Source organism: Mixophyes fleayi, chromosome 3 (assembly GCF_038048845.1).
Source record: "Mixophyes fleayi isolate aMixFle1 chromosome 3, aMixFle1.hap1, whole genome shotgun sequence".
Lineage (NCBI taxonomy): Eukaryota > Metazoa > Chordata > Amphibia > Anura > Limnodynastidae > Mixophyes > Mixophyes fleayi.
Genome location: NC_134404.1, coordinates 340,841,015 through 340,868,898, shown reverse-complemented (window position 1 = coordinate 340,868,898; position 27,884 = coordinate 340,841,015). Strand labels below are relative to the sequence as shown.

The following is a 27,884-nucleotide window of genomic DNA, read 5'->3' as shown; positions in this document are numbered from 1 at the left end:
GACGACTAGCGGAAGATGGAAAACAATAGGCTGTAAATGTATTCTCCACATGTCACGTAAAATCTTGATATAGAGAATAGCTGGACAAATTAATTAAAAGTCGATTACCAACATCCAAGTCTGCTAACGCGTTTCATTACAGAGTAACTTCATCAGAGGGAAAATGACATGGTAACTTTAGGCTCATAGGAGTCATATACACATAAATACTTGTTTAATAAATCAATCAATTGCTTAATTTAACATAGCTGGCGATTCGTGACCTCATCCAGAAACAGATGAACAGTTGGCTATTGATTTTGTTTCACGGTTAAATTCCAATACTTATCATTTGAAATTTACACACCGGTTTAATAAAATCTCCATGGATTTTTTGGATTTGACTTTCTATGTTGATGGGTCAAATTTTTTTTTTGGTGTGTTAGTGTGTTCATATGTGGTTTGCAGTCACCTTGATTATTGCATCAGCTTGACCTTTTGTAATCAATTATATTTTTTAGGCGCCATATCAAAGGTGTATATTTTTTTTCTCTGTTGAATTTTAGCACCAGGAGAACACTTTTTTTGTTGTTGTTATAGTTGTCACGGCTGTGACATTTCTGTGAACGCTGTATAAATACAGAATTTTCAGACATTAACAGGAGTTAAGGGATTTTGAGAATTGATATCTATCTCTGCAAGTGATTGTCCTCAGTTATCAGTTATTGTTGTCTCAGGTTAACTGCAATGAATGTTTGGCTCGTCTTGTTCTTTCCATGTGTTCGATTCCATGCCGAGTACTTAATCTTTATGTGTTTGCATGAAGATTTCATGCACATGTGAGCAGAGTGTAGTTTTAATGGTCTTACACAGCAGAATGCTTCTACTTCAATTGCCAATTATCCCTCTGAGTCTACAGGGAAATCCTTAAAACATGTCTTACTTGAAAACATTGTTTTTCAAGAGAAATATATATTGCTAATTGTTTTTTTCATGTATTTATTACAATAATCACTGCTGTCTGTTATAAAATTTTTATTTTTTTTGTGTATCTGTATAGACTCCCATGAATCAAGCTTCTACCCGTTCCCATTGCATCTTCACCATTCACATTTCCAGCAAAGAGCCCGGGTCAGCAACTGTCCGACGCTCTAAGCTGCATCTCGTTGACCTGGCCGGATCGGAACGGGTGGCAAAGACTGGAGTCGGGGGACAGTTGCTAACTGAGGCCAAATATATTAATTTATCTCTGCACTACCTGGAGCAGGTGAGTACCCAGCCTACAGTGTAGGCTATCTTACCAAGCACAAAACTGTTGGGGCAAATGTACCTAGATTTCCGCCAAAGAGCATAGGCTTGGTAGCAAGATGGTAACATTTGCGAACGCAAATATGTTCCCCCATAGAGGCAGCATTTAGGGTGATATTAAAACAGTTAATAACATAAGATTCATGATTACATTTGAGATATAAGAATTAGTATGGAAAGTGTTGTATTTAATTATATAGTGTAACTGGGGGGCGAATATTGTGCCCATGGCCGTCCCCTGACCCTGGAAATAATGTAAATCACACATGAATATGCTGTGTGTTAATATAAACTTATTAAAGTCCTGTTGTCACTGAAATGTCATTATGAGGTAGGTAATATGACAGCATTGTGTTCCTAGATTGAGGAATATTTTTCGATACAATGTCACAAGTAATCCAGAGATTCTGAGCGTCCCAAGTAATAGTAGTAGAAAAAGATTTGAGTAAAAGGGGGGCTAAATAAAAATCACTAAAATGTGATTAATTAGAGGTGAGTGACCCACCAGTGGATATTATAGAGCCTCCCGGTACATAATAAACTTTTATAAAACTTGTTGTCCCCCTAGTAAACTATAAGCCTTTGTCAAATAATCCATTATATAATGAATTATCACCAAAGCTCTTGGAGGTTTTGGAGTTTCATATCGATGTGGGCGAGTTCTTGAACTGAGATGATCCCTTTGGCTCTTCTCTGAAAAATCTACTATAACAATTTTCTTAGGTTTGACCGCCAAACGAGAAAATGGTTGTCACTCTCTACTGCACATGGATGGTACATCATCATCATCATTTATTTATATAGCACCAACATATTCTGTAGCGCTTTACAGTAGAGGACAAACACGGTAAACTAATAAACAAACTGGGTAAAACAGACAAAAAGGTGAGAAGGTCCTGCTCGCAAGCTTTCTTCTCATTACCGACATGCTTGGCTTACAGATCTTGGGTCTGTAGTAGGCTCCTTATTATTAGGAGCAATCTCCATGGCCCTAACTCTACATGTATAGGTTAGACAGAACCTGTATTTTCTGTGGTGTGTAATACATTAAGTCAATAATAAATCTACTGATAGACAAGATGTATTTCTCATTTATGTGATTGTTAATAGAAGTTGCTGTTGTGTTAGTCTACAGAGCAGGGGCAAGCTCCAATGACCCTTGGTCTACAGCAACCTTAGGAAACCTGTGGCTGAGAGTAGTAGTTCCTCAACTGCGAATGAGTCGCAGGCTGCCCAGGGTCTGCGGGATCTCCCTTTCTAGGATTGTGTATGACCCAGGTTGGATGAGACGTCTCACAGTCCCTGTGTTATGTCCACTCCATCATATTCCACGTACATATCTTTATTCATAATTATACACGGCTACTGTAAACATGCTAATGTCTTTATATCACAACACCGCCGTATGTGTCGTACACAAGCTGGGGCCTGGGTGGAGGCATTGGAGCTAGTCACTGGTCACTCCGTAGAATCACCTCCTCAGACGTACGGAGGGCAGGCCAGTTGTGTTTATATGCTGTCATTGCTCCATGTCTCCGTATTCATGGTTTTGTCACCAATCATTTCTAGGTCATCATTGCGCTGGCAGAAAAGAATCGTTCCCATATACCGTACCGAAACTCCATGATGACCTCTGTGCTCCGAGACAGCCTCGGGGGGAACTGTATGACCACTATGATTGCCACTCTCTCCTTAGACAAACGAAACATTGATGTAAGTATACAGTGTGTACTCCTAGTAATATACAACGCCTCTGCACAATACAATGAGAGGTCCTAGTTCTCCATCATTATTCTCTCTTTATCTTTATAGATTTTTATAAACCCTGAATCTTATCTCACTGTCTGCTGGATTTATCTAGTTTGGCTCTGTACTATGTTCTAACATGAGACAATGTCTACTAATAGATAAATGAATGTAATGTACAAAACTCCCACTGATCTCATTCATTCATGTTTATATATTTTGTGCACTGACAGCTGTAGACTCCGGCAGTTGTGGAGGAATGTAAGATCATTGACTTTATACTACTATTAGAGAAGCTGTGGTTCACCAGCTGTTGTGGTACTGCAAGTCCCAGCATGATTTGGCTGGCAGGGCATCCTGGGGATTGTAGTTCCATAACAGTCTGCTTTTTCTTCTCTATATTCTCCCGGTTAATTACAAGGTATAGATTATTACATTATATTTTAAACAGGTTTAACATATAATAAAATACAAGCATTTTTCTGATCTACTTTATAGGAATCCATCTCTACCTGTCGCTTCGCACAAAGAGTCGCACTGATAAAGAACGAAGCTGTTCTCAACGAGGAAATAGACCCTCAACTGGTAAGTAGATTTGTCTACTGATCGCAAAAATACAGCGTTACCTCGATCTGTCATTACAGCGTTACACCTGTGTCTGTCATTACAGCGCTCCAACTCTGTCTGTCATTACAGCGCTACACCTGTGTCTGTCATTACAGCGTTACACCTGTGTCTGTCATTACAGCGTTACACCTGTGTCTGTCATTACAGCGTTAAACCTGTGTCTGTCATTACAGCGCTACACCTGTGTCTGTCATTACAGCGCTACACCTGTGTCTGTCATTACAGCGCTACACCTGTGTCTGTCTTTACAGCGTTAAACCTGTGTCTGTCATTACAGCATTACACCTGTGTCTGTCATTACAGCGCTACACCTGTGTCTGTCATTACAGCGCTACACCTGTGTCTGTCATTACAGCGCTACACCTGTGTCTGTCTTTACAGCGCTCCACCTGTGTCTGTCATTACAGCGCTACACCTGTGTCTGTCATTACAGCGCTACACCTGTGTCTGTCATTACAGCGCTCCAACTCTGTCTGTCATTACAGCGTTAAACCTGTGTCTGTCATTACAGCGTTACACCTGTGTCTGTCATTACAGCGCTACACCTGTGTCTGTCATTACAGCGCTACACCTGTGTCTGTCATTACAGCGCTACACCTGTGTCTGTCTTTACAGCGCTCCACCTGTGTCTGTCATTACAGCGCTACACCTGTGTCTGTCATTACAGCGCTACACCTGTGTCTGTCATTACAGCGCTACACCTGTGTCTGTCTTTACAGCGCTCCACCTGTGTCTGTCATTACAGCGCTACACCTGTGCTTGTCATTACAGCATTACACCTGTGTCTGTCATTACAGCTCTCCACCTGTGTCTGTCATTACAGCACTACACCTGTGTTTGTCATTACAGCTCTACACCTGTGTCTGTCATTACAGCGTTACACCTGTGTCTGTCATTACAGCGCTACACCTGTGTTTGTCATTACAGCTCTACACCTGTGTCTGTCATTACAGCGTTACACCTGTGTCTGTCATTACAGCGCTACACCTGTGTTTGTCATTACAGCTCTACACCTGTGTCTGTCATTACAGCGTTTCACCTGTGCTTGTCATTACAGCGTTACACCTGTGCCTGTCATTACAGCGTTACACCTGTGCCTGTCATTACAGCGCTACACCTGTGCCTGTCATTACAGCGTTACACCTGTGTCTGTCATTACAGCGCTCCAACTCTGTCTGTCATTACAGCGTTAAACCTGTGTCTGTCATTACAGCGCTACACCTGTGTCTGTCATTACAGCGCTACACCTGTGTCTGTCATTACAGCGCTACACCTGTGTCTGTCTTTACAGCGCTCCACCTGTGTCTGTCTTTACAGCGCTCCACCTGTGTCTGTCATTACAGCGCTACACCTGTGCTTGTCATTACAGCATTACACCTGTGTCTGTCATTACAGCTCTCCACCTGTGTCTGTCATTACAGCGCTACACCTGTGTTTGTCATTACAGCTCTACACCTGTGTCTGTCATTACAGCGTTACACCTGTGTCTGTCATTACAGCGCTACACCTGTGTTTGTCATTACAGCTCTACACCTGTGTCTGTCATTACAGCGTTTCACCTGTGCTTGTCATTACAGCGTTACACCTGTGCCTGTCATTACAGCGTTACACCTGTGCCTGTCATTACAGCGCTACACCTGTGCCTGTCATTACAGCGTTACACCTGTGTCTGTCATTACAGCGCTCCACCTGTGCCTGTCATTACAGCGCTACACCTGTGTCTGTCATTACAGCGTTACACCTGTGTCTGTCATTACAGCGCTACACCTGTGTTTGTCATTACAGCTCTACACCTGTGTCTGTCATTACAGCGTTTCACCTGTGCTTGTCATTACAGCGTTACACCTGTGCCTGTCATTACAGCGTTACACCTGTGCCTGTCATTACAGCGCTACACCTGTGCCTGTCATTACAGCGTTACACCTGTGTCTGTCATTACAGCGCTACACCTGTGCCTGTCATTACAGCTCTCCACCTGTGTCTGTCATTACAGCGTTACATCTGTGTCTGTTATTACAGAGCTACACCTGTGCCTGTCATTACAGCGCTACACCTGTGCCTGTCATTACAGCGTTACACCTGTGTCTGTCATTACAGCGCTACACCTGTGCCTGTCATTACAGCTCTCCACCTGTGTCTGTCATTACAGCGTTACATCTGTGCCTGTCATTACAGCGCTACACCTGTGCCTGTCATTACAGCGTTACATCTGTGTCTGTTATTACAGAGCTACATCTGTGTCTGTCATTACAGCGTTACACCTGTGTTTGTCATTACAGCTCTATACCTGTATTTGTCATTAACTGTCTTCTTGCAATTCTCAGGTGATTGTACGTCTCAAGAAAGAGATCCAGGCCCTGAAGGATGAGTTAGCTCTCATTACCGGAGAGCAAAGGACAACAGATCTGACACCAGAAGAGATCCAGAGGTAACAGTGGCGTTATAACCAGGGCCAGATTTAACTCCAAGGTCCCCAAGATAATTCTCCTGTAGTTCTCTTGGCTTTACACCTAGTGAAATAGATTTTTTTTTTTAATTTTGGAAACGGTTTGAGTTAAATAACAGATTGGAGAACAGCGTCATAACCTGTGTGAGGGACATTATAGGTTTGTATGAGGAATTCCTAGACACAAGTCTTCTGTGCCAGACCCTTCAATCTGTGGGGATCTAACAGAACTGGCCGCTGTCAGTGACTGCACATCAATGATGTGCAACAAGCGGCCCTCTGAGCCTGCACCTGTGGGCTCCTGAGCCTTCACTTGTGGCCCCCCAGCTCCTTCCTGCTTTATTGTCAGATGTGTTTGTTATAGTGTGTATAATGCCTGCTGTTATTACATATAGGGGGCTCTTTATTTGTTTAAATGTATTGTTTTATCTTATTACTGAGATTAATGCATTGTGCAGCCCTTTGAAGGCTGCCCATGTGGCCCCTTAGCTGCTTATTGCTGATATAAATACTGAGGGACCTTTTATGCAAATTGGTGCAGAGAAAAAGGTGGTGTTTCATGTAGCAACCAACCAAATTCTACCAGTCATTAGTGTAGAAAATGAAGTCCGCCCTGTGCCCATTCAGGTGCCCCCGCCGTAGTCCGCCCTGTGCTTGTTCAGGTGCCCCTGCTGTAATCCGCCCTGTGCCTGTTCAGGTGCCCCTGCCGTAGACCGCCCTGTGCCCATTCAGGTGCCCCCGCCATAGTCCGCCCTGTGCCCATTCAGGTGCCCCTGCCGTAGTCCGCCCTGTGCCCATTCAGGTGCCCCCGCCTTAGTCCGCCCTGTGCCCATTCAGGTGCCCCCGCCTTAGTCCGCCCTGTGCCCATTCAGGTGCCCCTGCCGTAGTCCGCCCTGTGCCCATTCAGGTGCCCCTGCCGTAGTCTGCCCTGTGCCCATTCAGGTGTCCCCGCCTTAGTCCGCCCTGTGCCCATTCAGGCGCTCACCTTCTCTACACTTTGGAAGCTGTCTTCGCAAACAAAAAGTGTGCCTCGATGGGCAGAGAAGCAGGCAGATCTTGAGGATGTACGCTGGAAATCACGGTCCAACCTCCTACACCTTCAATATTTATTTTTAAATAAAAGTTTCCATTTCTGTGATAAAATACCAGTTAATTTTGACATCGGGGTATATTTACTAAACTGTGGGTTTGAAAAAGTGGAGATGTTGCCTATAGCAATCAATCAGATTCTAGCTGTCATTTGGTAGAATGTACTAAATAAATGACAGCTAGAATATGATTGGTTGCTATAGGCAACATCTCCACTTTTTCAAACCCACAGTTTAGTAAATGTATCTCCAGTTGGAAGCTTTTAATGGAATCCATGTGGCGGAAAACTGCACTTACCATTTGTAATTAAAGGGCCCCCAATCCACTCCCCCAAATCCTCAGCGTGCCATATTTTGTAGATAGTCTGGGCTGGTTTCTGCTACAATATGAAGACCGTGAGCATGGGATCGCCCTGTCTTAGTGGGCACTGGTCAACGCAGGGCTGGTGCCTTTATGAGGTGCTAGCTGGGAGCAAAAAACTGTGCCCCTCAAAAACAATATTAATTAAACCCATTTACATGATTTTCAAATAAACAAAGTAATGTTTCCTCAAACCCATCAGTCACCACTTTCTAAAAAGAATAAAAATGGATTTTCTTCTTGATCCGTCATTGTCCATGCGGGAAACACAACTTTCTTTTCTTTTTTATTATTTTGAATATCAAGAAAGACAGGGAAAAAATGATTTTTATTTCCTGGAGTAGAAATAGCCAAAAATGTGTCTCCGCTATCTGTTCACTGAGGGAAAATAAATCTTGTTTCTGTTCTGATAATTGAGGTAGACCGAAGGAAACGCCTTCACTCCGCCTGTGCAAACTGCTGCCCCTCTGTCACCCCTTGTGCCCAGTGACAGTCTGTGGCCACATGGAGGCGCACAGCGTGTTAACAGCCGTCTTTGTCCTGCAGATCGTTCGATGTGCCCCTTTGTCGATGACCCCCAGTGTTTTTATTGTGCGCTAAGTTTCAGAATCTTCCCCAATTGTCCTTGTGCTTTCCCTCATCACACGTGCATGCTGGGAAGAGTCAGGGTACAATTTCTGCCCTCTTTCTAGAGTTCTTTCAGTCTAGACAAAAGTAAATTCACTATTTCTAATTCACTTTGTTTTTTACCTAGTTTTGTTTTGGTTTAGACTAAAAAGTGCCATTTACATGAAACTGAATCAGACACTGAGAACTAGAAGTCTTACAAATAGATTATCTCCGAGTGTCCTTGTACTTACTCCTTAGCTCATTCCTTTGTTTCTTCTGGTATGAGGTCACTGGCGTCTTAGGCCCTGAATCATGATTTCACATCAGATGTTAGTCTCCTAGCACCTAGTTCCCCCCAGAGCCGCCTGGCTGGAGCTGTGAGCTTAGCGTTTGGTTTTATTACTCCGTTCACCTTGTGTTTTCAGGTACACAGACTATGGCAGCTTTGTCCTTTTCTACATTACTTCGCTATCGACGGCTTCTCCTCCTGCTTATTTAGCCCCTGGATTTGTCATTAAGTCTTTCTGAGCACATGTTTTATTGAGCATCCTACATGTCTATGGAAAGCCTGTGTGTAATCTATTATTGGCTGGCTGCTCCTAGCTCAGGACTCTAAGTGCTCCTAATCCCAACCTATTTCCCTGACAGATACACATCCAGGTTCCCCCTGTCACTAGAGCTCATACACAAGGGTGCTGAATAACAAATCTAGTTAGAGCGAGGAGAAAACCTTGTAGTTTAGCTTCACCTTAACAGAGCGTTGGAAGCGCCTTCATTAAGCTTCCCTGCAGCATAGTCCACTGTTTTACTTAATGAGCGACCCCCTCGCTCTCAGGTTTTTACTGAGCGTTAATGCTTGTGAACGCTGTAGGCTAGCAGTCTTGTTCTGCAGAACTGCACAGTGTAGATTGGTGGATTCATACATGGGCAGGGACCGTGATGTCACAGCAGCTGAACAGACTGCAGTTTCTGCTTTTCACCTTTATCAGCTACCACTAGGATGGTGTCCTAAAGATGTGGGAGAGGCTTTAGGGGGAAGGTAATACTTTGTTATAATAAGAGTTGTACTGAAAGGTGAGGATAATAAAGAAGAGTATATTTTACCTTCATGGTTTATATTTGAAAAGTTTTATTTGGTCTTTGGTCGCCCTTTTCCATATTGGATTTTCAAATGTTATAATTGCTGCATAATGGAAGAGCTATGGGGGCCCTTATCTGCTGAGTTTTCATTTCATTTGTGGCTAACAAAATGCAGATGCACAGTATAGCATTATAACTAAGCGACCTAGCTTTTATCACCCTCAAAACCAGTTCTCCCAGACTGGGACGACCCTCGTGACGGCCTCTCGGTGACCCCTGTGACGGCCTCTCGGTGACCCTTGTGGCGACTCTTGTGGGGATCCTTGTGGCAACTTTTGTGAGGATCTTTGCATTGTGCTGCACCTCTGATAATTTAGCTTATATATAAATCAGTAAAGGGACATCTGGGCTCCCTCTAATGCATGTGTCATATATTTTTTTACTCTAATTATGTGGATAAATTGGTGCATACTTTTACAGAGGTTTTATATTAAGCACTGGACAGGCAGAGTCCAAGTGAAAATAATGTTGTTAAGTAAAGAGCTTTGGAGGGGTTGTTGCTCTGCAACAACTCCGAATTTGTGGGATGCTGCCCCCATATCACTTCATTTAAATAATAGTCCACAAAAAATGTAATTTAAATTGTGAGCATCCAGAAATACATGAGGAACGCACTGGTGCTTTCTAACCCACATAGAGGTTCTAGTATTCACCATCTAGTCACTCAAAACCACATGTGGCAATGTAAGAGAATTTGTGGGAGTCACAAATAACTTTTTTTTACTTTTGCACTAGTCCACCTTTACTGTCTGTCTTCATACAGATGCCTGATATACTGTCTGTATTTAAGCATTTAAGCCTAAAGTATTATAGAAGTTGACATACATTGTATAAAAGAGCTTCTATTAACTTCGACAAATCTATATGTAAATCTTCTGACATTGACAGAACTTGAGATATTTCACATTTACTGCAGAGTGCAGGCAATTGTTCTCTGTCATTAGCTACTTCAGGTCTCATAATTGTGCGCTACAATAGGCTTACAACATATGAAGAAATAAAAAAGGTTTTCTACAGAGTCTTGCTGAACAATTGAAGGCCAAGTGCACAAATGCTATAATTAAATAAAATCCACATTAACATTGGTTATAAATCTGACATGCAGGGCACTAGTGAATAATTGCCCTTTTTCACAAGTGACTCTAATTTTACTTAATCACACTTGAGTCTAATCTAGCTCTTTTTTCCCCCCAAAAACTTGTAGAAAGTGGAAAGAATAAAAATATACTTAATGAACTGAAATAAAACTGTTTTCTTTATGCCAATATCAGGCTACTCATATCCTAATTTCTTCCAAAATTTCTTAAGGTTCACAAAAGTCCCAGTGGTAAACCAATTTTCAGGGATAAGTTCTTTGACATTCCACCTATCCCAATCTCTAGATGGATATCTTCAACCTTTGGTGAATAATGGACCAATGTTCCTAAAAGACACCACTCCTATTCTAAATAACCTACAAACGATCAAATGGGAAGAAGGATGTTTTCTGTGTACCTTCGATGTCACATTCCTGCATTCTGATATAAAGAAAAAACATGGTTGTCAAGCTGTCCTGAGTTTTCATATTAAAAACCCTTTTCAGTGAACAAACTTCTAATTTCTAGTACCTTTTATGTAACAAATATGTACAATTATTTCAGGTAAAATTGCATTTTTTTTAAACAACTTTAAGGAACAGTCATGGGCCCTATGTTTGCCCCAAAATTAGCTTATATCTAATGGGTCATTAGAAAAACAGAGACATATTGGTTCTATGCAAAAGATTTATAGACAATAAATTCATTTAGAACAGAGACACATGATATAGAGCATAATTTATCTTAATAACAATTTATAATTTACTATGATTTATAATTAAAGTGAAATCCAGTTTCTTGATAGTTCTATATTTATTGTGGATAACTGTATAAAAACTAAAAAAATTCACAAACCTGTAGATTGCAGCAACAGTTACATATTAGCCAATTACTAGTGGCGATTGTTATACTGTACGGACAGTTCTGGAAATCAAAACAGGACTGTACTGAACAAAAAAATATTGAAAAAGTCCTACTAATAAAAATAAGCAGTTTTAGAAAAGAAAAGAGGACAATTCTATAGTAGAAGAACCTCTGCAAAAGGTAAGAGGATTTGATAGATCTCTACAATAACCACTTAATCTCATTAAATGGGCAATCCTTCTAAAGGAACCATTACCAGATAGAATGCTGGAGCTGAAGTTCAGTTTCCGGATAGGAGTGGTAGAGCAGTCTCCTCTGCGCAGTCGGACTGGCTTGCAGAGAGTTTCAAGACAGACAGTCCAAATTCATCATCATCAGAGGGCGCTGGCCGCTGTCTCAAGTGAACGTCACAATGAACACTAGGGGTATATTTACTAAACTGTGGATTTGAAAAAGTGGAGATGTTGCCTATAGCAACCAATCAGATTCTAGCTGTCATTTTGTAGAATGTACTAAATAAATGATAACTAGAATCTGATTGGTTGATATAGGCAGCATCTCCGCTTTTTTAAACCCGCAGTTTAATAAATATACCCCCTGGAATGATTATTTTATACAAATATTCTTCCCCTTTCAGGCCAGTGCTGATAGGAGATTGCTGTACGGCCTCTCCAGGAGAACTGAATGTCTTGGACTTTATCACTTTGTGATTAAATGCAAATAGAACAGACTACAATGAACCGTGATTGACTGTCACTCCTCACCGGGTTTATTAAAATACTGCATTGGAACAAGTGACATCACTGAGGCATCGCTGAGCATGTGGGGTAAACTGCAGCAACCTCAGGGATGTCACTGCTGGGGAATTGACGGGAGGAATATTGGCTCCGCCTACGTAATGGCTGCCATCACTGTATGTAGGCGACAAGTACCCTTTAAATGTTTCTCCCCAACTCCTTCTTTTTTTTGCGTTTCTTAGTTTTGTGCCTTTCTGGGTCAGTCTGACAGGATAAATATGAGATAGGTCACCCTAATTACTAGCACTCTGTAAAACATGCAGTATAATGCTTAACATCACAAAGCAAGAATGTGTTTTTCTGCTCATAAAAAGTTTGTTTAGTAATACATATTTTATTCCTGTTGTTGGCCTCAGCGCGCCCTTTTTATAGTTTGGCATTCGGAAAGAAGGATCCGTATCCAAAATCTCCACATGGTCTTTTAAAGGGCTGCTCTTTCAAACGATCAATCAATAGATATGTCCACACCTCTGGGCTCAGAGTCCAGCAAGCAGCTGCACCCCTTTATCTGTGCATCCAGCAATACGTCCATCTCCCAGAGGGCCTGATAAGCAGCCGTTACTTGTGTTGCTGACTTTGGCTCATGCAGTCCCTTGTAGCATAAATTTTGCTACGGCTTATTTCTGCTCCGGTAGCCTATTTTATGCAGTATTTCATGTTTTTATGAGGATGGTATTTCAATCAGTAATCTGACTTAATGGCTCTGATATTATAAGGAAAATACTTTGACCGGGTCGACGCTTCGGTAATTGGTGCTGTAATTAAATTTGTTGTAAGTTTGCTGTAAATGTTTTGTGTTGGAGGGAGGGTGTGAGGAGCGTAGGTAAAGATCCTTAGAGCCATCAATTTGAGCGCTATAAATTTAGATATCCACTTAAAGTCCATTAGACCAATACAGGAAAGCTGGTGAATGTACAGAGATACAAGAGAGAATGATGGATAATTGTCAGATTTATTTGTGTTCTTTATGTTTGTAGACTCGAGGAGCAATTGAACAATTTTCTTGATGATCGAGATCCAGAAAGAACCCTAGACATAGGGGCCGACATGCGGAAAATTCAGTACTGCTTCAGCTTATTTAAGGTAAGAAAACTTGATATTGTTCTCTGGTTTCCAGCAGTTGAAACAACAGTTAAATACCTGATTCAATTTAGAGCGCAACTTGGGTGCAAGTTATGGTTTAAAAGGAGCACGAAACACGAGTGTATTTCCATCCTTATACAAATCCAAGCGGATATCAAGATGCGTTTCGGTTTGAATCAGAGTGTCAGTGCGCTCTGCCTAAACAGTAGTTGCTGTATGTAGACTAAACGCACTGCAGGATCCGCACAAACATATGTGCAATATAAAGTCCCATCAGAACATATGCAAAAAATGTATATTATAAAATAAATGAACATCTCTAAACAGTATAATCATTAATAAAAATATGGTTAGTTTTAAAAAAAGTATTTTTACATTAAATACATAAATCAAGATGTTCCTAATGCATACTGTACATACAATGCATTTTTATAGTCATGTTCTGTGCTATCTAGTGGCACACATACATGTAGTTTATAATACAAAGACTATGCCGTGTCAGTCATCTGCCCTGTAGCTGGCGATACGGCTGAAACCAAATGTACTTAAAGAATAACAGGACTTGAATCATCTGCATCTACGTCGGCACCCTCAGCGCAACGGCACTGTACAGTCAGTCACATCTTAGCCGGCACTTCACCATGAATGTAGGGAGCACGGGCTTCCTGACTGGGACACAATCAATACTCCATAGACTCAATCCTAGGCTCCAATCCAGGTCTATCTGATTTATGCTGTCAATTGTGACCTTAAAGCAACTAATGTGCCAAATTTCACCTTTATAGATCTTCTGGAAGTGAGTTAAAACTGTTCAGACATACATACCTACCTACATACATACATACATACATACATACATACATGCACACATACATACATGCACACATACATACATACATACATACATACATACATACATACATACATGCATACATCCACTCTTTTGTTTAATATATGTTAAGATATAAGTAACAATAATATATGACAAAGTTTAGGAACTAGTCAGAAGAGGAGGTGTTTGAGAATTGTTTTAATCACAGGGAACCACATTTTTTATACTTCCCATACTTTCGTTCTATATATATATATTTCACTACAGGGTGTGTTAAGAACCTGAGATGGCTGATAACAATAGCTGACAGTCCGTTTTAACATACAGCCAAAAATGTCTATAATGTATGCACCATCAATGCAGAAAGCACCTATCAGCTTTAGAGGTGAATTCTCAATAAACCAATCAGAAGCGGCTAGCTAGTGCTAGCTACCATCGTCATTATTATCAAAGTGTATTTGCATCTCTCTCTAGATGGTGTGATAAATTCGGCTCCTAAGAGACATATATGTGTCTACGTACCAGTCTGCCTCTGCCGTATTTGTGTGAACACGCCCTCACTGCACTCTGCCTACGTTAGATCGCCCCTTCCCTCCTCCGCTCCACCTCTTCAGTTATCAACTCTATTCGCCCATACGTGTGTCTTCTCCTTGTGGGCACACGCACTGCACATTATCAGAATTCACGCTCGTATGTCCAACTCAGCATCGGGCCCAAGAGCTCACATGCAGTTATGGAACGTTTACACAATTGCTCACAGATGTTTCAGAATGCCCTGTCCTAGTGAATCAACATTTGTGTTGTGTTTCGATCCCCTTTACAGCAGGATTGAAGAGGACGGGATGTACAATTAGGTGCTGGAAATGTGTTACTCAACAATAGCGGTTTCCCAATATTACCAACGTCTTGGTGTCACTCGCCAGTTCCTTACCAGGAGGAAATGTCCATCCATCGTTAGATTACCTCTACTATAACATTGCTGTGAGCCGGCAGTCTCCACAAGAGACTCCCTGTAATCTATTTCTCACACAAACCATAGTGTTTCCTCGTACTGCTCGTATAGTGTAAGTTTCAAACATAATTGTTGTGAAATGTGATCAGAGCCTCCATTCCCAGTGCTGTCTTCTTCAATCTGAGCAGTCGTGTATGAAGCGTAGACTGAACAGAACAGAGTGATTCATCACCTACGGGGCGAGATATAAACAAACGTCTAATGACTGTAAGATGGTCCGTCTGGAAATAAAACTTTGTTACCATTGGCACAAGCTCCCATCTCACTTTCTCCTAATAGATATACTTGGAAGACAATTTGGTTCTTCAGCTCGGCTGACACCGGAGCGTAGTAATGATAATGAGATAAGCAGAGAGTGTGTGGCTTGGTCAGAGGACAATTAGACGGCAGAAGAAGCTGAATCGATCAATAATTTACTGTCAATCAGCTGTTTCTTGGCACAATGTTGTTGAAGAACGTTTGTGAATTCAGTAAAGTGTGTTTTCTAGACGCCTGTATCTTTTCTGTCTCGCAGAGACATCTCCATGACAAGAAGACATCTGGCAGCAGAATGTCATCTCCTGAAATGTCCACTGAAGGACCTGGGACTTCAGCTGCTCGTTCAGAGGAGATGAAGAGGCTCCGAGATCTTCTACAGCAAAGAGACAACGAAATCAGTATCCTTGTGCTGTCTAACGCTAATGTACAAGTTTAATTGTTCTTTAGACTCTTAGGACATCCTTAGAACTTATTCTGAGATATGTGAAATAAGAATAATGCACGACATCTCCTATAAGCAGCTACGTTTGTCATCTTCACTAATAGTTTATTACCCTTTGGGTTTCACGCCAGTTTCATGTCACTGGCAATAGAGGGGTGAGTTGTATTTTACTTTTTTAGCTCAGTTAAAAACTTTTTCCAAACCACACTCTCACCATGTCCATTAAACTGGTGGAATTATTTAACAAATCTGAATCTCAGGATTATTTAAGTGTAAAACTGAGGGGCAAACGCTCTTTTGTGATGTCACAGTCTACTAATGACCTTGAAGTGACGTTTTGTTCTTTCCACCGTGCCATTTGTCTGGTGTCTCCGAAAAGCTGATTTAGCAGGACCAGTTCCAAGGACCTTGGGAGTGACCTTGGAAAGTGCTCAGTGGACAGTGCGGTCTGCATTGTTTTGCAGTTCATAAATCAGCCCCAGAGATAGAGATTATAAATCTCCATGTGATTGATGACAATGACTTATCTTGGGAAATATAAGAAATATTGGTATTATGAGCAGACCCAACTGGAGAAGCGCACAGCAGATTGGGGGCCCCTGTGTTTAACTGTGTTGGAGACAGGTCCCAATTCTTCAGGACGAAATCCAAGTCCAGCCTCAGAAACCAATGATGTAGCTGCACTATTCCATAGCTGCTCATATTATAAAGTGTCATTCAGCCTCTTACAATTAAATCACAGCAACGGTTCATTAGTAATGACTAATCTGTCATTGTTGATGTTGTAATTGTGACTAAACTCTTTATATAGCTTGGGATAGCTCAGATCCTGTTACATATAAACAAATGAGTGTCGCTATAAGTCCCTTGGAATCCATCCAATGACTGATTCTCTGAACGCCACAGATTATATTTAGTAACTGGCAATACAACTTGTAGCTAAACTTAGTATGTATACAAAATTAAAGGCATATTTAATACATCCAGGGAAAATGTTTTCATTTTTGCAGTGAGCCCCCTTCCTGGTATGGATATAGAATTACACCCGGACGCACTATAACGAGGGTAACCAGTTAGCGTAGAACGGATATCATTGAAGCCGAGCGGACAAGCTGCGTTCCACATTTGTGTCAATAGTCTGACGTGTTCGGAGAATCATTAATTGAAACTATGTTCTTCTGCTGCAGATCTTCTTAGGGTTTTGGTGGCTAAATCCAATATATAAATAGTTGTCGGACTAAAACACATTGGACACATTGTGTTTAGGCAACAGGTCCTCATTTAATATTTTTTTTTGTTTTTCGTTCTTTTTATGTTGGTTGGAAAAGATTTGTTTTTCATTTCCTATTGACGACCTTCAGATATATTAGTCAGTATGTTAAAGAAAGAGAAGAAAAGGACTCAGGACGCCATGTACGAAACGAACGTCTCTGGCGCCAAGGTTCAGTCCTCCAGTACGTCGAGCCTGAGAGGACACCCAGCCTCGGGCTGGCCTCGGTTATCCACGTCTTCTGGTGTGCAACTCCTGAGCGACGGCTCTTCTCCAGAATACCGGTCCAGGGTTCCCCACAGGAAGACAGGTGCGTAAGATAAACCGTTTCTCTATGTAGTCTCATGGCAGCCATAAAGCAAAACCTGACATACAAGTCTGTAAAACAACCTTCTCCTCAAGAATTTCACTGTTCAATCCATGGAAACAGACTTAAAGCCGCAGCCAACTACATATACGGTAAGATATGTGAGCTTGGATCCAGATGTATGCGCCGTCATTGCCAGCAATATCTAGTATGGATCTGCACGGTGAGAGAGAGATTTGGACAGTAATCTATCTTTAAAGTGTACTTCAGGACTTGTTCGCATATAGGAGCTGGGAAAATGGATAGCAGACTGTAGACGCATTTCAGTGATGCTCTTTTAACGCGTTTTTCTTTGTGCATTATGCTTTTACCCAAGCAGTTTATTGTACTGGGAACTCTTGTTAGCATGTGGAAAAGGGGGCATTCTACGTTATAAAATGTTACAAACACGGTTACATATTTAGGATGCAATGGTGGGAGCTACACCACTTTACATGTAGCGCCTCTTCTTCGTGAACCCAGACGTGACATTACTATATTATTTATAATGCTTGGTTGCGGTTATATATTCCTGAGGGGTTCGCCATTTGTATTAATCCCAGCATGAAATTCACTTTGCTCTTGAGTAAATCACACGTTTTTCCTTAGACGACAACATTCCACCAAACGAGCTTTAATGATCTGCTTTAAAAAAAAATAATTGTGGCTCAAACTCAGAAAGAGGAAAATGAACTAAATTAAGATAAAAACACAGGTTCAAAATGTTCAATAGAGATTTGCTGAGAGAATTTCTACAATTGCGCTGCTTATATTTTCCATGAAGCCTGACGTTGATGCTATCTTGTCGGATGCTTTTCTTGGATTCCTAAATATAATAAAATACGGCTAGCACCTGAATCTGTTGTAATTTGAAATGAAACTAAATTCATGACTCACCAGGGAGTTTATGTAGTTTGTACAGTCCTAAAAACACTTGCTGAAGCCAACCCACCCCCCCCCCCACCTCGTTCTCCACCGTCTGTTTTTATTTTATCGATATAATGAAAAGCTTTGCTTGTTCGACTCCGAGCCTAAGAAAATGGCCATATTGTTCTCTTTAAAATAGCAGCGTACTCAGGCTTTTTCTCCACGTTAGTTGTATGGGTGTTCCAAATCCTCACCTGGAAACATTCAGCAGCACTAAAATCCCCCCATGACTCACTGCATCCTTTAACTGTTTGAGCCGCTCAGTCGCTCTTCTCCGGCCGAGATGTTTAAAGGCGTAGAGAGAGGACAGATGCACCCAGCCAAGTGCTTTGTACAAGGAATGTGCTTCCGGGAATCTTGTCACTCGTAAACTGCGATTACTGACATTTACCGGACATACGAGCATATCTAACACTATATTCCTGGAGTAGTTTTATGAGTCAGGGGAGAGTTTTATTCAAGTTTGCTGAACTCTTGAAAAACATATTTTACAATAACTTATAATGTAAAGTGCATTTGCTTCTTGTACGGGGGGGAACAAAATACATTTAGAGGTGACATTTTATGCTGCTATTTGCTATGGTAGGGGCCGGCCCAGGAAGCAGTTTCTGTAGGTTGCAAGTTAAGTATATCATCATCATCAGCTGCGGCTAATTCCGCAGCGCTGTACAGAGAACTCACTCACATCAATATCTTCCCCATTGGGGTCTGAATCCTCTAACACACACATACAGACAGACACACAGACAAGGGTCAATATGATAGCCGCCAATTAACCTACTAGTATGTTTTTGGAGTGTGGGAGGAAACCGGAGCACTCGGAGGAACCCACCCAAACACGGGGAGAACATACAAACTCCTCACAGTATATTAATGTTTGTGAAAATATAAACGTTATCTCATTAGTCGTTTGTACAAAATTATACAGTATAATGTGATAAACAATTACTTTATTGATTTATCGTACACTCACGTAAGATGACGCTGGGATCTTTTGTTTGGTCGCCCCTGTGCTATAATTAGGTCATCACTTCCACAAGTAACGTTATCTAGAAGCGGCAGCTCTCTGAGCTTTATCTAGGACACGTGGGAGATATGTCATGATGCTGAAATGGGCCACAGATCTCAGATGTAGATCTCTTTTTATCTGCAGGTCATATATGCAAGAAATAGTTAAATGCCATTTTTATTTAATTTTTAAGAAGCCCTTAAATTCCCATTTCCCACATTTTATTTTAAAATGAAAATGTACAAAAGAGAGAGAGACTTGAAGATCGTAGTGGCTGAATACTTCTGTCCCTTGGTATCAGTTTTACTGCACCTCCTATAATCTGTGTGTGCTGGGTTCCTTCCCTGGCACCCGATCAGTGGACATAGCATATCAGATGAGCCCGGGACAGTGTACATTAATGCCGGAACACCGCTTATCTCACTGGCCAGCCAGAAGTATACATTGCAGGTTTGTTTCCCAAATGGAATAGTTTAATGTTTATGGCTCGCCTATTAGTTGCAAATAATCACCGCCTTGCAAATAATCACCGCCAGGAGAACTAATATGTTTTGTTATACAGATTATGACATGGGCCAGTGTCAAGGCAGAATCCCACCTACAGACAGACTGTTTCACCCTTTTTGATACTCATCAGGGTATGACCTAGTCTTTCTCCTGCTCTTCATCTAAAAGGGATGCTGTATAAATTGAATTCCAAAAATAAGTCACTTCTCTATTACTGTCCCTAAGCCCTTTTCATTGTTTCTGGGGAACTGCCTCTAAGAACTTTCACAGAAACCCACTAGCCTACACTAAAGACCCCTGATAAGACCGAAACAGTATGCCACAAGGGTAAAGCATTGACTCAGCGGTCTTCATTGTAAATGGCATGTCATAGAAATCCTATATCCTGAGTAGAAGATGATTGTTTGGATTTTGACCCTAGGGAGAATCTTAAAATGTTCCCCAACCCTCTTCATTGTTTCAGTCCTCTTAAGGATACAACTGGAGGGTCTGTAATGAGCAGCCGCTCGTCCCTGGAGCCAGAACCTCATTGTTTTATCACATTCTTATAATATAAGTTTCTGGTTTTGCTGAAACGGACACTTTAATAATTATGTGCAATAAATAACACCCTTAGGTTAATTTGCTGGATAACCGCAGCACAGATAGGATTAGATTTACGGGATATGTCAGAAATGTACACAATGAACTTTTCCCCTTGTTACTAAAATTCTGATAATGTCAATTTCAACATTTGGCTCCACAGATAAAACCCATAAATTTGTTTCAAGCTTTTATTTGATCAGTTTTATGGCAGCGGATGGATAAAGAGGAGATTCACATTCTTTACACTACTATTTGTCTCACCACAGTCGTACACACAAAGTACATACAGTACAGACAAGTGAGTCAGTATAGATGTGTATATCTAACACAAATACTGTTCCTTGTGCAGAAATACAATATCCAAAATACTTCTCAGTCTGTACATTCATAATCCTACAGAGCAGCAAATACAACATGTAATACAAACATATAAATGGGATCGTTTATCCCACTTTCCAAAGCATAGTGTAAGTAATGTAGATGGGCAGTGCATCATTGTACTCAGACTAACAAATACAAGAATGAGACTAAGTACATGCAGGTTCAGTGCTCTGATATATAATACAGAGGAATACTACTGTCTCTTACCTCCCAACAGTGCAGCCACGTCCACGGTAAGCCCACCCAAGGCGATCCATCCAGCTATGACTGAGCCCTTGTCCCCGTCCCATGCTGCATATCTGGACTACTGAAAAAAAATCAGGACTTTTGGAGTTATAGGTTCTAGTATAGTTATAGGTACAGGCCTCAGCAAGGTTCAAGAGGAGAGTACTTTTCAGAATATCCTTATCTAGACAGGGAACATAGTTTTACCTTAATGATTGGTGATTTTTGCAGTAATTTTAGAAAATATGGAAGTATTTGAACAAATTCAGAGTTACATCACTGAAAATGCAGCCTATCCGGTAACTAGGATCCAGTGACATCACTGAGAATGCAGCCTATCCATTCACTAGAAACCAGTGACATCACTGAGAATGCAGCCTATCCATTCACTAGGAACCAGTGACATCACTGAGAATGCAGCCTATACATTCACTAGGAACCAGTGACATCACTGAGAATGCAGCCTATACATTCACTAGGATCCAGTGACATCACTGGGAATGCAGCCTATCCATTCACTAGGAACCAGTAACATCACTGAGAATGGAGCCTATCCAGTCACTAGGAACCAGTGACATCACTGAGAATGCAGCCTATCCAGTCACTAGGAACCAGTGACATCACTGAGAGTACAGCCTATCCAGTCAATAGGAACCAGTGACATCACTGAGAGTGCAGCCTATCCAGTCACTAGGAACCAGTGACATCACTGAGAGTACAGCCTATCCAGTCAATAGGAACCAGTGACATCACTGAGAATGCAGCCTATCCAGTCACTAGGAACCAGTGACATCACTGAGAGTACAGCCTATCCAGTCACTAGGAACCAGTGACATCACTGAGAGTGCAGCCTATCCAGTCACTAGGAACCAGTAACATCACTGAGAGTGCAGCCTATCCAGTCACTAGGAACCAGTAACATCACTGAGAGTGCAGCCTATCCAGTCACTAGGAACCAGTAACATCACTGAGAGTGCAGCCTATCCAGTCACTAGGAACCAGTGACATCACTGAAAATGCAGCCTATCCAGTCACTAGGAACCAGTGACATCACTGAGAATGCAGCCTATCCATTCACTAGGAACCAGTGACATCACTGAGAGTGCAGCCTATCCAGTCACTAGGATCACTAGGATACATAGGGTAGGCCTCCCTCCCCATCCCACCCCAGCTTCCATTTGTGCTTTCAGATGTTGGACTCTCCATAGGTCTGAGCTGAATTGGTTTAGTCCTGTACTGTTTCTGTTCTGGCCTTTATTGTGCCATCCAACACAAACAGGTGTAGGGACTTGTCTTGGACGCCCGCACACAATTACCTCACTGCCCCTTGTATTTGGAGCCATTGATGTTACATCATAGAGAGCAGCTTTTTGCTCAAAAAGAGTAATTTGCAACACGAACACCCAAATTCAAACAAATGACCTACTATACCGAAAGTACAGCGTGAGTTTCCCTAAACTGTCCCACATGACACCTCTATAGCCCAGTGTTTATCATTCATGAAGCAGATGCTTTGGATGTATCAGAGCTGCTGTAATCGCTCTTCATCCAAACGCAACAATTTGGCAAAGATCAGGAGAGGAGACAGAGACCAGTTCAGGTTTTTCTGGGATAGCAGATGTGCAGCCTGCAACGTTCATTAGTTCCTCTGTAAGAACGAAGGGGTCTTCTTGTAGAAGACATTAAGGGTTAGATTTATCAAACCACCTACAAAGGAAAAGTGGAGGTGTTGCCCATAGCAACCAATCAGATTCTAGCTATCATTTTCTAGAATGTAATGGATAGATGATAGTGAGAATCTGGTTGCTATGGGCAACACCTTCACTTTCCTTTTAGAAGGATTGATAAATCTACCCCCAAGGGTCATGTAAACAACTGAAGAGCTACATTTGTGCAGTACATAGAGTTTGCAGCCATTGGATGCACTGGTGCGCTCCCAGTCTCTCACGCTTTGTGTCTACATGCAGATACTTCCACTGACCGTTGTGGGTTTGGTCATCCCAACCATTCACTACTTCCTAGTCCCGCCTGCTGTCACTATAGGAGCAGCCAGTAGATTCATTTCAACTTATACATTTTCTCCTAAAACTCTGCTTGTCGAGCCTCATTTATTTGTTTAATTAATCACGAAAATAATGAGATCTCTGGGCTGTCTTTAGGAATTTTAATATTATTATTTTTGGTTCTGTATATTTGAGCATAAAAATGTGTTTTATAAAGTGTGTGCTGGGAAAGGTCATTAAAAGTCCATGGCCAATACTCTGGATGAGGTCCTGGATTCAGGTCGTGTTGTGGGGGAAAAGGTACTGTGGCCACCTGCTTAATCTGGAACACACCCTAAAATGTACTCTCTACTCCTCCTTGTACATGAAATCAGCAAGGAACCACCTACAATGTGGCACCCCCACAGTCTACACCACATTGATGCTTTGCCCCGTTTCCTTACCTGTATAAATGGGATTGTGAAGAACCCTTGTGGTCCGTTACGTGTGTTTGTGTTTCCAGCAGGATTATGTCTAGATATCGTCACAGTCAGATTGTTTGGGTGTTATGAGCACTGATTGGGATCTGCTCCCTCAGGAGGTGACTGTTTGTTGTTGGTTCAGCTGAATTAGACTTGTGCACCGTCATGTAATTATTCAGCGCTACATCATACATCATATGATTGCTTAACGCTACATCATACTTCACGTACTTATTCATGCTCTGACGTTGTTTTTCTTCCCATGTGATCATGTTCCTTATTCATGGTATCCTAATACCCAAAAGTAGCGGCACGAGGACTTACTATTTGGATATGTACCATCAAGGGGTTTCCACTGGAATATCAGGTCATGATGAACATGAAATGTCACGAATAGTGGCTCCATGGGGAAGTGATTGATACCCTGTTGGTAGCTGATTTTACATAAACACTAAGACAGCCGGGCATTAGTTCAGAAATATTTTTAATGTATCACAGATCATTTTTATCACACATGACTAAGTGGGTGGGGCCAGTTTTTTTGAGAGCTTTTCAAAGACAAACGGATCGAGAGAGCGAACGGCTGGTTCTGGTAGTTTGGAAAACACATCTATAGTGAAGCCAGGTTCTAGAGATGTATACAGGGAATCTGAGGTTACAATGGGGAACTGTAGGCACAATCCAAGTTCCCTGGTTGTCAGTAGCCGGTTACTGCTCTGTATCATGATCATAGGGAGATTGGACTCACGGAGCGTACACTCGTATCTGCAGAGTAAGGGTGAGGGACGGACTAGATTAAAGCAGAAGGGGTGAAAATAGTGACCTGATCAGAATATGAGTCCTCTAACAAAGCATAAAGAGTATTTTACAGATCTGTGCCAGGAGATGTGCAAGTAACCCATTATAGGCAGCACAGTAGTTAGTATTGCTGTCTCACAGCACTGGGGTCATGGTTTCGATTTCGGCCATGGCTTTATCTGTGAGGAGTTTGAATGTTCTCCCCGTGTTTGCGTGGGTTTCCTCCGGGTGCTCCGGTTTCCTCCCACACTACAAAAACATACTGGTAGGTTAATTTGCATGTGGCAAAATTGATCCTAGTGTGTGTGTCTGTGTGGTAGGGAATATAGATTGTAAGCTCCACTGGGGCAGAGACCGATGTGAATGATTATATATTCTCTGTAATGAGCTGCGTAATATCTGCATAATAGTTTTAAAAAAATCTGTATATATTTATATCATGGGTTATACAGCATTATTCTCGTGACTCTGTAGAACAGCGGTGGGCATCAGACGGCCCGCTGAGCCTTCACCCGCGGCCCCCCAGCCAGCTGCTCACAATCTTTTTATAACGGGGCAGCCGATTTTCGTATCACGTGACCTCCGCTGCACCGTGCAGGAAGGTCAGATGGCGTACCCGAAGGAGGGGGGGTGCACTGTGCCCCTTTGTAGACATTGCAGCCCCCCCTTTCACGTTGCCCCTCATTGCTGCATTGTGCTGTCCCAGTCCTTACATGAAGAGGCTATTGGGTATTCGGTATAACGCTGGCGGGGAGAGCGCTGGTAGTGATGTCATACAGAACAGTCTATAGAGGTGTCAGAGAGCAGAAACCACAAAGAAAGCCCAGTACGGATGTCTCTGGCCTGTGGGTCATCAGTAGAACTGATTATTATTATTATTGTTATATAATATGTAACATATACCATCCTATGGCATTATTTGGTGTAGCTGCTGGTCCAGGAACATAACATAGGATTTACAAAGAATCGATTTGACTTATAACACCATACACCTCTTATTCCAGACGTCATTAGTTACTGAAGATATAGAACCAGAAGTTATTCCGCACTTATTGACACAGTGTATCTGTATCCCAGCCACACTCTCTGATTGGCTGTACATCTATAAATTCCTTTACTAGTAAACACACAAATTACACAGCTGAGCATTCCTCTGCCGCCTGCTCCGGACTCTAAAAATACAGCACAAAATCTATAATTGGACTTTAAATGTAGATTTAGTTTTTTTCTGCTCTTCCAAAGTGAAATTAAAATGAGCTAAAGCCGAGCTGGAAGCGTTTCTTTTCTTTCTCTTCCAATCTAATTAATTTAGCAGAGAGGTTGAATATTTATCTGGAAGGGGGTGCCAAGCTCTGGTCTCCACATCGCCCCCATCTTGTCTCTCCTCAGAGGTTCCTTTCTTAGTTGTGTTTGCAATAAATAACTCTGTCTGCTTCCTGTGCAGGGTGGGGGCAGATATCTATCAGCCTGTCAGCTCACTAATGGGTATCTATCTATCTATCTATCCGTCCACACTCCCGCCCATTCCCTGTGCTCAGCCAATGACCGTCACCTCTCCTCTGCACTGATCACCTTATCCCACGCCAGAATTCAAGACTTCCCCCGTGCTGCTCCCCTCCACTGGAACGACCTCCCTCGCTCCATCCATCTGTCCCCTAATCTGAGCACCTTCACACGGGCTCTCAAAACCCATCTGTTCCTCAGAACCTACCAGCCATCCACTTAACCTTCTCCATCCTTCTTCTCCTCACCTCATACTCCCTGCTCGCTCTCCTCTCGTGCCTGTTCCCCTCCACTGTCTCCTCTTGTGTCTGCTGTCTGTTTCCCTTCCCCTTAGTATGTAAGCTCTTATGACCAGGGTCCTCTTCCCTTCTGTCTCTATACCATCTCTTCTTCTCCAACCTCACTGTACTTGCTGTGCCTGGAACTATTGGAGTGTTGATTTTACTCATTTTGTTCTGTACTTTTGTACTCCTTATAGTCTACTGTGTGTATTGTTTTTGTATTTTGTTTGGCGCTGCAGAATCCTTGTGGCGCCATATAAATAAAGAATAATAATAATATATATCTCATATCTATCTATCATCATCATCTATTTATTTATATGGCGCCACTAATTCCGCAGCGCTGTACAGAGAACTCATTCACATCAGTCCCTGCCCCATTTGAGCTCACAATTTAAATCCCCTAACACACACACACACAGACCGAGAGACACTAAGGGCAATTTAATAGCAGCCAATTAATCTATCAGTATCATCATCAACATTTATTTATATAGCGCCAGCACTTTACAATTGAAAACAAACATTAATAAAATAATACTGGGTAATACATACAGACAGAGAGGTAAGAGAACCCTGCTTGTAAGCTTACGATCTGTGGGATGTTTTTGGAGTGTAGGAGGAAACCGGAGCACCCGGAGGAAACCCACACAAACACTGGGAGAACATACAAAATCAACACAGATAAGGCCATGGTCGGGATTTGAACTCATAACTCCAGTGCTGTGAGGCAGAAGTGCTAACCACTGAGCCACTGATCTATCTATCTATCTATCTATCTATCTATCTATCTATCTATCTCTGTATGTATTTGTCTTTCTATTATTCAGAATCACCAAAAAAGCAGAATGAAAATTATTTATGATTTTGAGTGATACTTTAAAACCAATTCCTATTTCAGCTAATCCCTTTCCTGGACCGAGCGCTTCCCTCAGAGAGCACACGCCTTATTGTGGGTTATGGCATAACCGTTGTGGCCGCTGTCTGTGCCAACCCATTGGCAGGAGAGCTGTACGGTGAGGGTGGGGAGCGCCCTCTGCTTATATGTGTGACCTGACTACAGTAAGGGAGAACTGTCATGAATCTTTTACTGACACTTGTTGTGGACATTGATAAATAGATAACTTTAATTATTGGTAAAAATTATTGAGCAGATTGGAAGTGAGTGTATAAATATTTCTGTAAGGTCTCTAGAGATAGATCAAATTGTTGTGTGATTTTCTCCTAATACATAGAGATGTTCACTGACTGGTTTTGATTTTGGATCTGGATTAACTTTGTGTTTTGGCTTTGATTCTGGCAAAACTGCCCTCGCATGTTTTGGTTTTGGTGTTAGATCCCTATTTTTTTTTTGCTAAAATCACATAATTTGGCTCTTCTTTTTGTTCCTACGTTATTATTAACCTCAATAACATTACTTACCAGTCATTTGTAGACAAATTATTGTCAAGTGACAAGAACACTGCTACCCCTCCTGTTTCTGTATGAGCAATGGCACTGAGCAATGTCACTGGAGACTGGAGAGTGACAAGAACACTGCTACCCCTCCTGTTTCTGTGTGAGCAATGGCACTGAGCAATGTCACCGGAGACTGGAGAATGACAAGAACACTGCTACCCCTGTTTCTGTGTGAGCAATGGCACTGAGCAATGTCACCGGAGACTGGAGAGTGACAAGAACACTGCTACCCCTCCTGTTTCTGTGTGAGCAATGGCACTGAGCAATGTCACTGGAGACTGGAGAGTGACAAGAACACTGCTACCCCTCCTGTTTCTGTGTGAGCAATGGCACTGAGCAATGTCACTGGAGACTGGAGAGTGACAAGAACACTGCTACCCCTGTTTCTGTGTGAGCAATGGCACTGAGCAATGTCCCTGGAGACTGGAGAGTTCCAAGAACACTGCTACCCCTGTGTGAGCA

The 27,884-nt window shown here is 42.0% G+C and overlaps 1 protein-coding gene across 2 annotated transcripts in view; it reads left to right on the top strand.

The window, feature by feature from the left end:
- The first annotated feature begins 1,043 nt into the window (after positions 1-1,043).
- The window catches only part of LOC142145000 (kinesin-like protein KIF6), a 102,316-nt gene continuing 75,475 nt past the window's right edge, over positions 1,044-27,884 (top strand). For both annotated transcript variants that reach the window (XM_075204420.1, XM_075204419.1), the window contains exons 1-7: positions 1,044-1,246; positions 2,857-3,000; positions 3,532-3,618; positions 5,985-6,088; positions 13,019-13,124; positions 15,483-15,624; positions 17,030-17,248. In XM_075204420.1, coding sequence (XP_075060521.1) covers positions 1,046-1,246; positions 2,857-3,000; positions 3,532-3,618; positions 5,985-6,088; positions 13,019-13,124; positions 15,483-15,624; positions 17,030-17,248 — 1,003 coding nt within the window. In that variant the 5' untranslated portion in view covers positions 1,044-1,045. The remainder of the gene's footprint in view (positions 1,247-2,856; positions 3,001-3,531; positions 3,619-5,984; positions 6,089-13,018; positions 13,125-15,482; positions 15,625-17,029; positions 17,249-27,884) is intronic.